Below are 12,904 nucleotides of genomic sequence, written 5' to 3'. Positions count from 1 at the left end.
TAACACTCACTGCCTTCCTGATGCCTATTTACATAATAGATATGCAAATAGAAGCTGCAAATCAAAATAGCAGTTCAGGTCGCACAAAACCTACTTGACATTACAATGGTGATGGTTTTACAAAACGCTGATATGTAAGGTGGAATGCCAACAGAAACAAATACCCAATAAGACCGAATGAAAACATCAATACACATGAACTGAGTGAACTGACTGACATCCACTGGGGGAGTACGGGGTATAGTCGAAGATGTTTCATTTAAAGTCTTGATAGCTTGAGTTGTAACCACATCAATAGGTCAGTCAGCAATAACTAGTAAGTGTGCAAATGAATTGACTAATCATGTTCGAGTCTCTTCTATCTGGTTGGATAGACCTCACCATCAAAAAGGACTGCCCTCCCAAACACATAACAAAGAACAAAAACAATAAAGTGAGAAACACCACCCATCTACAATCTTCTCATCCAAACAATGGCAGTAAATTCAATATACATACATGGCCCAAAAATAGTTCCTTTTCTGTGAGACTCCGTGCAAGATCTACTTTTAAGAGCTTGATACCTGTGGTACTCTTGCTGGATTTTTTTAGTGAGCAGTTTCCCAACCGATTTTTGTGTTTTGCCAAAAGAAAAAAAAAACTTCGACACATACAAAACAAGGAACTGCGGGAAGTTCAAACCTAAACTTAGCCATATTAAGAATTAACAGTGTCAAAAATCAGCTATAGAGGTCAGCAAAACTCAAAAAGTATTCTATAACAACGGACGTTACGATTGTCAACTGATTATATAAGGAAAACATAGACTTGTTTAAGAGTATCTCAAACATCTGTACCTTCCTGGTCCCACTTGAATAGATGGCAATACTAACTAAGTTCGTCTAAACGGAAAATCCCCATTGCAATCCGCGTCTACCAGCCGAACACAGAGTAGTGCTAATGCAGTATTTAGTTAATGAGCTGAATTCTCGTGCAACACAACATATTCTCGACTGCAAAACCAACAGCAAGATGGAATAAAGTAATCAAAACTTTAAGTAGCTACATATTAGTCTAAAGGGTTTGGATAATTTTCAAAGATACAAGAATCAACATATTATTTAATAAGGTGGTCTTTAAAGGTAAAGCTGTGTACCTGCTATTGCCAAACTTAATCGTGTCTTTTTCCTTTAGCTCATAGTAGCGTTGAGACTCGATGCGATCATCCTGCTCCAGAAAAGTGAACTGTCAAAAAAAAGTTGCTGCAAAAATAATAAAATGCCACGAAGCCAGTAGCAAAAATACAAAACCAGATTGAGAGACATTGGGAATGACTTACATTAATGAAGGTTCCGTTCGTGCTCCCAAGATCCATTATGTAAGGGCTATGACAATTGACAAAGACAAAGGTTAGCATCTGAGGTCAATTTAACCAAAAATTACAACAATATGCCATACATATCTTACCAATCTTCCCCAATCAAAAACAAAATATAACCTTGCACCAGTCTTACCTAACTTTCTTTTTTAACATGCCATCAGGTTGCTCTTTCTCTACTAGCCTGAGAATTTAAAAACAAGCAACATTTGAAATGCTCCAGATACTACCGGGTAAGAAAACAAAAGGAAAACTTTTAAGTATCAAACTTACCGATACTGGATGACAGCATGTTGCTTGCTACAGGAGGGATGGTCTGTAGGAATATCAGCAACCCTCCTTTCTCTTCCAAAAAGGTAACAAGTTTTTCGGTGTATGTATAAGGGATCTGTCCATCAGACATTTAAGTTAATAAAACAACTAAACAAGAAGGTGTTCAGCTAAAAGAACTAAAATACTTTCAAGAAGAATCTTATTACCATGTATTAAAAACTTGATAAAAAAACAAACGCCCAAAAGGAGAGAAAGAGATTGAAAGTAAAATGAAAATTTTACCGTTAAGCACTTCACCACCCTTGAAGACGTAAAGCCTCCATCTTACATCTGGTATGCGAGCATCCGAAGGTTCAGTAAAGAGCAGTGTCACGCCTGAAAGAAGAAGCTTTGATTAACTAATCATCATTTAAACTCATAAAGAATGTTAGTTTTCATATTGTTTTTGTGACTAGAAGAAGAAAATAGAGACTTAAGAATGACCACCGCAAATATAATAGCATCTACAGCACTACCATTAAAATTGAATGAGAAAGAAACAAAGGAGTAACATATATATTTAGAGAAATATCTTACCTTTTACACGATTAGTTTCTTCAGCAAGCTTCCCAGATAGCTCAAATGAAGGCTTTTGCTGTAATCGGAAAAATTTATGTAAGGTCAGAAAGATTGAAAGCTGCCTAACTCATCTTCCAGAAAACATCAAACCCAAACGACTTCATCCAACCTCAAAAAGACTTCCTTTATCTTCAATAAATTCATCATACCGGTAAAAGAAAAAATAATAAAATATTACTAGCCACTCCACTCAATAAAAATCACAATGAATTCGAGGTATTCATTTATGTCACTTTTATATTCACAAGGATCATGCTTGTCAGAAAAATGCAGGGTAATACGTTGGGCACTATGAATTGACACATGACAACATGGAGAAAGTATTACCTTTTCCAAGGCTTCTTCAGCGGCCTTCATCTTGGCGACTGAAATATCACCCTCATCCCTGTGCAAGAAAGAGAGCTTATCAGCTATATATTCTAGAAAACATGTCCACATACTTCTTGCTTATTTCAGTTAAATAGAAAACAAATACCGTAGGGTTGGTCCAACAATAAAGCATTTCAAAATCCAGTTCACAAAGAGCCTCTTGAAGACAAGAGTTTCAAAATCAAGTTACCTCATGCCATTTTACAAGATCTCGAGGAACATACGTACATACATGCATATATATATATATATATATATATATATATATATATAGCATTTTACAACTCATTGAGAAGTGATATTGTTGAAGGAAGAGAAACTTACCCACGATGGTCTTCTCCTTCTGAGTTAGGTAACTGAAACAAGATAAAGGGATAATCAATTATCAGGTCATAGTTCAAGCATCAAAATAACGAAAGAACTCAAGCAGCATTATTATGATGTAACAAAATTAAGCTGAACATTGGTTGAAATTATTAAAATAGTGAACTTGAATAAAAGGCTGTTATGAGTTTGTCAAAAATCAACTTCACATGAGGTGGAATTTTTGGTAAATCCTTCAGCACTTCCTTGAATTTATAATTATGGGCCGACTCAAGCTTTGGATATTAAACCTATGCAGAACAAGAACCAAACGAGGTCTGGGTCATGCGGGGAAAGCACTTCAGTGCAAATGCCGAAGGTTAAGAAAGTGACAGGGAGACCAAATACTAGTTGGACAAAAGGAAACTAAAAGCATGGGATTGGGCAGCAATTCGAGTTTTAAGTGGAGTAGCAATTTTTTCCCGATACAGTTTAGATACTTCGATCTTTATATTTTTGTTTATTGTCAAAGTAACACATGTATAAGTGGTACCTCAAGTCTCAGGAAATTTCTTCAGGTAAAACGTGACAGTATAATTAAAACAAGAAGATAAAGTAACTAGTATTAGATATCACCAGACACCTCGTCGTGTGCTCTGCTCCTGAAACACTTAAGAGGTGAGCGGGAAGCGTTTCTGTTCCTGTTGCTTTGATCAATTGGCGAGGTAGACTGCTTGTGTTTTGATCTAGAGTTGCCCCCATTTTCAGTTTCCCTCGACCTTCTCTCCCTTATGTTACGAGGATCTCTATCTCCACCTCTTTCCCTGTTCCTCTCTTTATCACCTTCCTTATCTCCACCTCTTTCCATGCGCCTCCCTTTATCTTCTTCCCTATCTCCACCTCTTTCTTTGTGCCTCTCTTTGTCTCCTTCCCTACTACTACTATTATACCGTCTGCCTTCACGTTCTCTATCACCTACTCTATCAACCTCCATGTCTGCTTGAGCTCTTTGCAGACGCTTAGTCCTTGGTGATGGAGAACGTGTGCTCTCATGCCTGGGAGACCTGCCGCGACTGGAGGATTTATCTTTTTCTCTAATAGGTGACCTAGTTCTATGAGAAGAATTGGTCCTAACAGGAGACCTAGTTCTTGGAGAGCTTTTTCGCGGAGCAGGGGATCTTTCTCTTTGAACTGGACTCCTCCTTCTAGAAGACCCTCTTCCCTTTGCAGGAGAATCAGAATCAGACCCTCGACCCATTTGCACAATATTATTATTCACCTGATTCAATAACAAAGGTTATAACATGACCAAATTGAAGAAATCGCATGTTTTTATGGAAACAACTCATACATTATCAGGAATAAAAAATTCAATGTAGGTTAATCAACTCAAAACCCTGAAATGTTCAAAGAATCATTGCCAAACAAATATGAATATGAAACCACTTATTGAAGAACTTACTAATGTGCAGAGAGAAACCCTGGATAACGCGGTGTTGGCGTCGTAGTACTACATCATATGAAAGATTCTGGTTTTCAATTCTCACTCTCTTTCTCGGTCTGGACATGCAAAACCTTACTTAACCGCCTAGAACTGGCTAGCACTAGAGAACTAGAAAGACAGTGATCTAACTAGATCACCATGAGGAGGAGTTATGCTGGGCAATCTTATCTTTTACTACCTAGTAACTCCTACACATGAATGGTTGGCGTGAGCTAGATCCGAACCAACACTAGAATCAAGTCTTGGAACCAAAAGTAGTATTTACAAAGATTCGGATGCAGGATAAGGAAAAGCTTTACTTACCCCAATCTTTGTTGGTTTAGACTTCCACTGGTTGCAATAAGCTGAGAGCCATTCGACTTGCTCTCACCTACCTAAAATTCATAACAAAAGGTGAATAGAAAAATACTAGACAACTGAAGAGCAGCATTTAGAATTGCTTTCTCATTCCGGTATATAACACAAGCATATAGTCACAAATTAGCCGCTGAGATTTAATAAGGCCAATATGTATGCCCATTAAGGGGGGAAGGGGAACTAGAAGTTAAATATTTCTGCACAAGGAAACAAGAAATAACTACCCTTATAGACGAGATAGAACTAATCCATGATCAGCTACAGAATCAAGTGTCCTCTTTTGTTTCAGATTGTACTCTACGGCTCATCTCATTATTCAGGTCAATACCTAATAGAGGAAGTACACTAGCTCAACCCTTATATTTAAAATCTTATCCGGGCTTTCCTATCAAAGATTTTCTCTTTTACACTTGCGGTAAGAAATAAAAGTTTACTCTACATGTCCCTTTGTTGTTACAGACCAAGAGACCTCAAAGGATTCGACAACAAATAGTAAATTTAGAACCACCACACTTCCTAATGGTGTTATGCCATGCTAACCTGATTCCTGGTATGCGTAAGGCTATACAGGAGGTATATCGATTTTTAATGCTTGAAAAAAACGACTATGCGCAAGGTCTCAAAAGAATATCAGTACCAATACTCTTCTTCAATATTTACAATGGGAACCTCAACCTATTGTTATCTAAAATTCCATCTCTTGCCAAGCCAGGTTTCCTCTATCAAGATCCAAATTGGTTTTAAATATAGGCTATAAACTCTTCTACAAAGTGTAATCAAACCCAGACTGTTCTGAAACAGAAGACAACCATCAACAAGATCGGGCTAGACTAAGTGTACTTACGAAACTCCACTAGAAATAAACACGCCACAAGCTCTTCCCATATCTGAGAATGCTAATGTAGTGCTCATTGTGTAGTTGGTTATAAGAAGAAGAAAAAAAGGAAATTGTGCTCTCAGATAAATGATATATTGGTGACCTGTATCATCTTTCTAGCGGGAGCGGGTAATCACCAAATGTGCTTTTCATAACAGTTGGGTCCAATGCAAATGCCTCTATAGTGAAGTGGTAAAAAGTTTAAAACTCATCCGTTCCTAAGTAATTCCTACCAGGTTGATCATAAGAAAAAAATAAAGGCCACCAATCAACAAACGGGCTCCGCGCTCTTTTTAAATATTATATAATTTGGATTGCAGAACCAAAACAATACCAATAACAGAACTACCCCAACCCATTCAAATATAACGGAACATGTCTCACCACACTAATTCATTCCGGTATATAAATCGTCCTCCATGTGGAACAAACTAAATTCCTATGAGAAATTTCATCAATCAGTTAACATGCATGTTAATTTCTTCATCTACCATAAAATTCAGTACCATTAATTCATTACGTGATTATGGGCTTACCTAAGATTTGAACAATGTCTTCTCCTCAGATTTTGGTGAAGGAGGGCCGGAATTAAAGTGTCAACGAACCAACAGATTAAGGGTTTTTAACCGAGACCAAAAAAATGAAAGATGAAAAGAATTTAACTGAGAAGAGTAAGGGCTAGGGTTAGAACTTAGAACTGAGAAGAAAGGGGCTGGGAATTTCTAGGGTTTGATTCGGGGAGAAGAAGAAAGAAGAGAAAAGAGATAAGGAAGTTTATATTTTACCCCTGATAATTCCCACTATTTTAAAAGCAACGAATAAATGGACAGGAGATTAAAAGAACGAAAGGGTTACTTGGACTTTTCAATACATTAGGCGGTTTCGCAGGTAGGATAACCTCAAGCTTTACCCATCATCCTACCCATTCCACAATGGGTAAGAAATATTAAACCTTGGGTATCTTAATTAAATATCCTTAGTTTTGTAACCCTTCAAATACCCCTACCACATTATATATATACCCCTCCTCTTATATATAAAGCTTATCCTCTTAAAAATAAACTATTTTGGTAATTTATTACACATAAAAAAAAATTATTTCAAAAAACAATAATTTTCTTTCTCAATCATTCCACCACCGATGACACTCCACAACCACCACCACCACTTCACAACCATCACAACTCCACCACAACTCGTCGTCACCACCGCCACCGCAATTGCGACCACCATCTCCTCCAAATCCACCACCGTTGTCGCCAAGTAGATAAAAAAAATTGAAAATTTAGAAATAAGGTAGGTCCATATTTTTGTATCAACAACCGAAATTGACACCAAATTTTGGTGTCAACAATCGAAGTTGATATCATATCTGGTATCAACAACCCAAATTTTTACAAAAATTGAAAACTCGGAAATTAGTTAAGTCAAGATTACGTGTCAACAACCCAAGTTGACACCAGAATCTGGTATCAACAACAAAAGTTGATCCAAATCCGGTATCAACAACAAAAGTTGATCGGAAATCTGGTGGCTCAACCACCTCCATCATCGGCATCACGACCACCACTTCCAGCATGTGAGATAATAAATGAAATGACTTTCATCTAAATTTTTACTAATATTAAAAGGGTATTTATATGATTTAAAATTAAATGGTACATTTTAGAAGATGAGGGGTATAATTATTGACGGATAAGGGTATTTGTGAATTCCATAAAAATGAGGGATATTTATATAATTCCCACTTTTTTCACCTTACTCATCAAATGGGAGTAGGATAGAATACGGATAAAACACTGACAAGTACGGTAGAAATGGTGGGTACCGGTGGATATACGCATCCCTAGATCTAAGACTGATTGCTTGGATGGAAAAATTCACGCCTCTCTTTGACTTATCCGCCGAAACAAAAATAACTTTTACAATTTCTAAGTTATCCTGGGAATAAAATATATCCCAAATATTTAGAGTAAATTTTTCTTTTTGAGGGAAAAGGAAAGTTTTACGGGAAAAAATGGTTATAAAAAGTTTTACGGGATCGCCAAAATTGTAACAAAAACAAAACATTGTTAATTTTTATTTTTATTTTCAAGGATATGGCGAAATCCTATAAAAAAAATGGTCATCAGTCACTAAAATTGTAACAATTACATGTATATGTGAGCCACATCATCCCAATTACATATTAAAATTGATAATGAAAAACTTTCAAAATTCTCAAAATTCAAAGCGTGATCGAATATCAAACACTTAACAACTATAATGATCTGACTTGTACCTTGAAACACTGTTATGTAACCTGTCATTTTTCCCTTTGCAAACTCCACTAAATGGTGAAAGGCAGTAAACTTCAACTTTTCTTAATCCTGGTTATACTTTTCTTAACACCCAATTTCCATAAATGTTTTTCACATCCCTAGCACATATCCTTTTAAAACCAAAATTATTCAACATATATAACCGAATTTCAAAAGCAGTTTTGAAATGCAAGAAAAGATGTTTATTTGATTTAACATTTCTTCTACAAAGTAAGCAGTTTGCATCCTGACTTATAATTGCATTGTGCAGGTAATCAAGAGTGGGGGCACACTTTGAACACAAAGTTCGCACATGAACAAATATTATTAGCGGAACCTTATAATTCTATAATTTTTTGTCTGTAAATAGTAAGAGACCATAAATTTTCATAGCCTCATACGCATTAGCCACAAAAAAGTATCACCATATGTCCACTTTTGATCATCATTTGCAGAATACAAGTCTGGCTCACCAATTTTCCGTAAGAGTTACATCACCTCTAACAGTTGATGTTCATTCGGATCTTAACAAAAATGAAAATTCCAAGAACGCTGAATAGAAACCGTATCATTTACCGTAACCTTCTTCATCTTAGAGAGCTTATAAATAGCAGGAAAAGCAGAATATAAAGGCATCTCAACTGACCAGATATTATTCATGAATTGAGTAATTTCACCATTCCTTACATTTAACAGGGAACAGACTAAATAAAGTTTAGCTTCCAAGATACCAGTCCATAGACTATGGCATACAAATCTATTAGTATGTTAGGAAGAAAAAAAAAGCTTCAGATGCACCTCCAGTTTTCAGGTTTATTTTTATCCTCCACAAAACATGTTTTTATGTCCCATATCTCCATATCCATTTGGAGGAAAGGGCCTTACTATTTGCAACTTCTTTGTCCCCACTTCCCCTGCATTTAGGTAAAGTAACCTTATATCGGGGTACCCAATTCCTCTTCTTAGATGAATTATCATAGCACCGTATGAAATTTTTCATGATCCTTTCCATCTTTTTCACAACTACAATAGTCATTTGAGACAATGGGATTGAGGTAGTAAGTAAACCGATTAGATAAAATAGTTTGGATCATAATGAGTCTTTACCCTTTTATAGAAATTTGTTTCCAAGCAGTAACCTTTTGTTGAAATCTTTGTATAATTTTATTAGAAACTAGTCTACTTTTAGACTTACTTTTCGATTGAATTCCAAGATAATTCATAAGAAATAAGACAAATAATGACCAAATAAATCCGCCTACCCACTGTGCACTTGACCTGATCCCGATAATTGTGTTTTTTCTGCAGTTCACCTTCAAGCCAGAAATGACTACAAATACTACTTAACAAAATATTGTTTAAGTTTTGTACCTGATTTTCCTCATCATTCAGAAAAAACAGTTATGTCATCAGCAAATTGTAAATGGCAAATCATATCGCCTTGTTGTGTCACCCTGAAACCCAAAATCAAACTATCATTTGAATCCTTCTTAAACATTATTGGGCCGACCAAGCAAATCGAGGGAAGACCTTTATATGGTCACTTTTTTGTAAAATCTAAGTGATCAATTAACATAAAAAGATTAGATTTGGTGTCCATGGTTAGTCTTTTTTTACTTGACACAATTATCCCTCCCTTTTTAGTCCAGTTACTATAACTCCTTATGTATCCTATTTTTTAGAGGTATAATTGGAAAGCAAACTTTAATATAACATATCTAAAAATCCGTGCCTTGGAATTTTACAAATTTTATCTCGTTAGAAAGGTTATAAAAAAAATGTATGCAATGAGTACAAACAACAATATCAAATATAGAGTTTATATGAAAAATTCGGAGGTATTTATCATTTTAAACACAATTTTAGAAAATTAAATGTATATCCATTATGCAAACCACCACAAAGGATACATAATACTTTATGCAGCCATATTTTGGTTTATGCATCAACTAATTTTCCTTTGCAACTAATAAAACGATGTACTCCCTCTGTTTCAAGAAAAGTGATATTTTCACTTTAGGCACGGTTCTCCAAAGTTGAAATGCATATCCATTATGCAAACCACCACAAAGAATGCATAACACATCATGCAACTGGATCGACTAATATTTCGTTTCTGTAAAAGTGATACTTTCACATTCCATTTCAGGAAAAGTGATACTTTCGCTCTGTTTCAGAAAAAGTGATTCGCCCCGTTTCTAAAAGGGGAGAAAGTATCACTTTTTCTGAAATGGAGCAAAAGTATCACTTTTCTAAAACAGAGCGAAAGTATCACTTTTTCTGAAACAAGGCGACAATGTCACTTTTTTTTGAAAGGTGGCGAAAGTAATCGCAGACAAACCCCATCTTCAGATTCTTCTTCGGTCGGCCCTACCACGATGACAACAGTTGTACTAGTAGATAACACTTTAACAACAAGAATATACAAAAATTGGGAAATATGATCTCCCTACCTGATACCTTTTTTATTTTGAAATAAATTAGTAGCTTCACCTTTTTAAAATGACCGTAAATCTTGAAGTAGAATTTCACCACTTGATCCAGTCTCTCAATTTCATTCCAAACACAAACCTAGACAAAGTAATGTCTATATAATTCCAGTTTACATTATCAAAAACCTTTGCAAAGTCCACTTTACAAATAAGACTAGAATCTTGAATCTTTAACCTATTATCAAGAGGTAATTAAAAAATCATCATGAACCTACTGGCCATGCACAAAAGCCCATGAAAATATGATATGACCGAAAGAAAAACCAATTTCATTACCTCTGCCAACAATTTATAAATGATCTTATATAACTTTCAGCTAAGCTAACAGGCCTAAAGTTATGAAGACAAATGACCCCAGTACACTTAGGAATCAAAGTGATATTGGTACAATTTATCATCCAATCAACTAAACTAGTATATTCTCAAATTCCTCCACCAAAAGCATTCGTCATACTTAATAACATTCAAATCACTCATTGACCCAGGGATCTTACTATGACCAAAATTTTCGATCCCTTGCTTAACTTCTTCTTTTGTAAAAGGTCTTTTATAAAATCATCTTATCATCATCTGGTAAAGTTTGCATTTCGAGATAATGAAAACAAGACCTAATCTCATGAGATCATTAAAGAAGTAATAAAAAGATGAAGTTTCTTCAGGCTATCCTTTTATTATCTATAATACTGAACAAAAGGGGTTATTGAGCCTTGGATGGTCTGATAACATTTTCAGAGATAAACGCTTCATACGATCATCCCAGTCTTATCCCATCCATAAACATCTGACGCATGTAAGATTTGTAACCTCCTTCCATTATGGATATATGCATTGATAACCTTCACAATTAGTTCATCACCAATTAATTAAAAAAATTAATGTGGCAACAAAACAATAAAGTGAAAACTTAAATGTTACAACCATTTAAAACTCATACTTTCACACTCATATTTTATTAATCAAAAGTGGGAAAAAATATCTTTGACTCACATGTTTTTAAAGTCGAAAGCAGCCAACCTTCTTCAACTTGTGTAACGTTTGAAAATTGCTGCAAGAGAACCCTGAAATTAGATTAATTTTTCTCATGTCGTGCCGTTACGGCACATGTTATTTCTAGTCATAACACATAATGCCATCATTTTTCAGGCAATTTATGCTATTAATTTTGTATTTGAAAGAGGCAATTTGGTGAAGATAACTAAATTCATTTCTCCAACCTTGAACCGCTTCTTTTTAGACATATGCCCAATTGTTTATGTTAAGTTTATCAAAAGGAAAGCATGCCGAATTTTAGCTTGCTATCAAGCAACAATATCATTTATCAGATAAACTAGTAATTTCTTCCAGATATCAAGCACGTCAATTATAAGCTCCAAATAATCAATTTGAGTTTGCAAATTACCAAAAGTAGACTTTTGCGAGTTCTTAATAAAGAATTTTAAAGATTGAGTTCTTTGCAAAATAATGTAACTAGGTTTACCGAAAATTAGATTCATCCACCAAATCTTAAGGTTATTCTGAAAGTCTGGATATTGTAGAAAAAATTCTAACTTAAATGGGGAATTGGACTTTTCACCAGAATGACAACAAAGAAAAATATGTGCATGGTTTGAAACATGCCTTTTTAATCTCATTTGAATAAATGTTGGGCAATAAGCTTCAAAATTATGACACACAAAAAAAAATCGTCTGACCCTATCAGAAGAAGGGGCGGTTAGGAATTGGTCCAAGTGAATCCGTCACCCAACAAAGCAAGATCAACTAAAGATAATTTTTCACAAAGTTTCTATACGATTTTTCATTGGAATTTTCACCACCAGGGACATTTCTCTCATCTGCAAAAAGTATGGCATTAAAATCCCCATAAACAAGCCAATGATCATCAAAAAATAATCTTATATCCCTTAACTCCTCCCAGAAATTGTGATACTATCAATAATCAGATGCATGTAAACCGACGTAAATATTCATACAAAATCATTTGCTACATTACGAAATTTAATTGATACCGAGAATACACCCAATAAATGATCTTCCATAGCCAAAAATTCATCTTTCCACATTACAATTATTTTACTAGAAGTACCTTCAGACGCTAAATATAGTTGCAACAATTGCTACCCGAAGAGACCTGATCAAATTATATCCACTAATTATCTCTTTGAATCCTGAATTGTACAAATTGAGGGATTATTTTAAAAATGGCACTTTAATTACAACAATCTTTGAGTCTTGACGCAAACCCCTGATATTCTAACTCAAAATTATGTGATCTGTTAAAAACCACCATAAACTCAAGAAGCAATAGGATTGAATCCTGCCTCAAAATCCATGTACTCATTTTCAAAGGAATACCTAACAACATCAATTATATCATCTTATGCCAAAAACTGGTGATCCTTATTAACATTTTCTTCTGAATCGTAAACCCCGAAAGCATCGTCATCTTCAATTAAA

General features: G+C 35.1%; 1 protein-coding gene across 3 annotated transcripts; it reads right to left on the bottom strand.

Annotated features, from left to right (window-relative positions):
- Positions 1-665: 665 nt before the first annotated feature.
- LOC113287887 (FHA domain-containing protein DDL-like) lies at positions 666-6,474 on the bottom strand. 3 transcript variants are annotated; one of them, XM_026536760.1, is made up of 13 exons: positions 6,195-6,474; positions 4,728-4,798; positions 4,383-4,612; positions 3,564-4,199; positions 2,942-2,973; positions 2,576-2,633; positions 2,207-2,264; positions 1,913-2,005; positions 1,631-1,745; positions 1,494-1,541; positions 1,319-1,364; positions 1,136-1,206; positions 666-992 (listed from the first exon to the last, which is right to left on the bottom strand). In XM_026536760.1, exons 4-13 carry the CDS (start codon positions 4,176-4,178, stop codon positions 953-955), a joined length of 1,176 nt encoding a protein of 391 aa, XP_026392545.1. In that variant the 5' UTR covers positions 4,179-4,199; positions 4,383-4,612; positions 4,728-4,798; positions 6,195-6,474; the 3' UTR covers positions 666-952. The 3 variants fall into 3 exon arrangements, with proteins under 3 accessions (XP_026392545.1, XP_026392542.1, XP_026392543.1); XM_026536757.1 differs by lacking the exon at positions 4,383-4,612 and having other exon boundaries at positions 6,195-6,473; XM_026536758.1 differs by lacking the exons at positions 4,383-4,612; positions 4,728-4,798 and having other exon boundaries at positions 6,195-6,473.
- Positions 6,475-12,904: the final 6,430 nt, after the last annotated feature.

Source organism: Papaver somniferum, chromosome 6, assembly GCF_003573695.1.
Source record: "Papaver somniferum cultivar HN1 chromosome 6, ASM357369v1, whole genome shotgun sequence".
NCBI classification, from domain to species: domain Eukaryota; kingdom Viridiplantae; phylum Streptophyta; class Magnoliopsida; order Ranunculales; family Papaveraceae; genus Papaver; species Papaver somniferum.
Note: the sequence above shows the minus strand (reverse complement) of the source record. Positions and strands in the feature narration are given on the sequence as shown.

Coding starts and splice junctions, on each gene's coding strand:
- LOC113287887 (XM_026536760.1), bottom strand. CDS start 4,178: ATGGGTCGAGGGTCTGATTCTGATTCTCCTGCAAAGGGAAGAGGGTCT. Junction 1,365..1,493: donor ATGTTAAAAAAGAAAGTTAG/GTAAGACTGGTG, acceptor CAATTGTCATAG/CCCTTACATAATGGATCTTG. Junction 993..1,135: donor ATTAAGTTTGGCAATAGCAG/GTACACAGCTTT, acceptor TTGGTTTTGCAG/TCGAGAATATGTTGTGTTGC.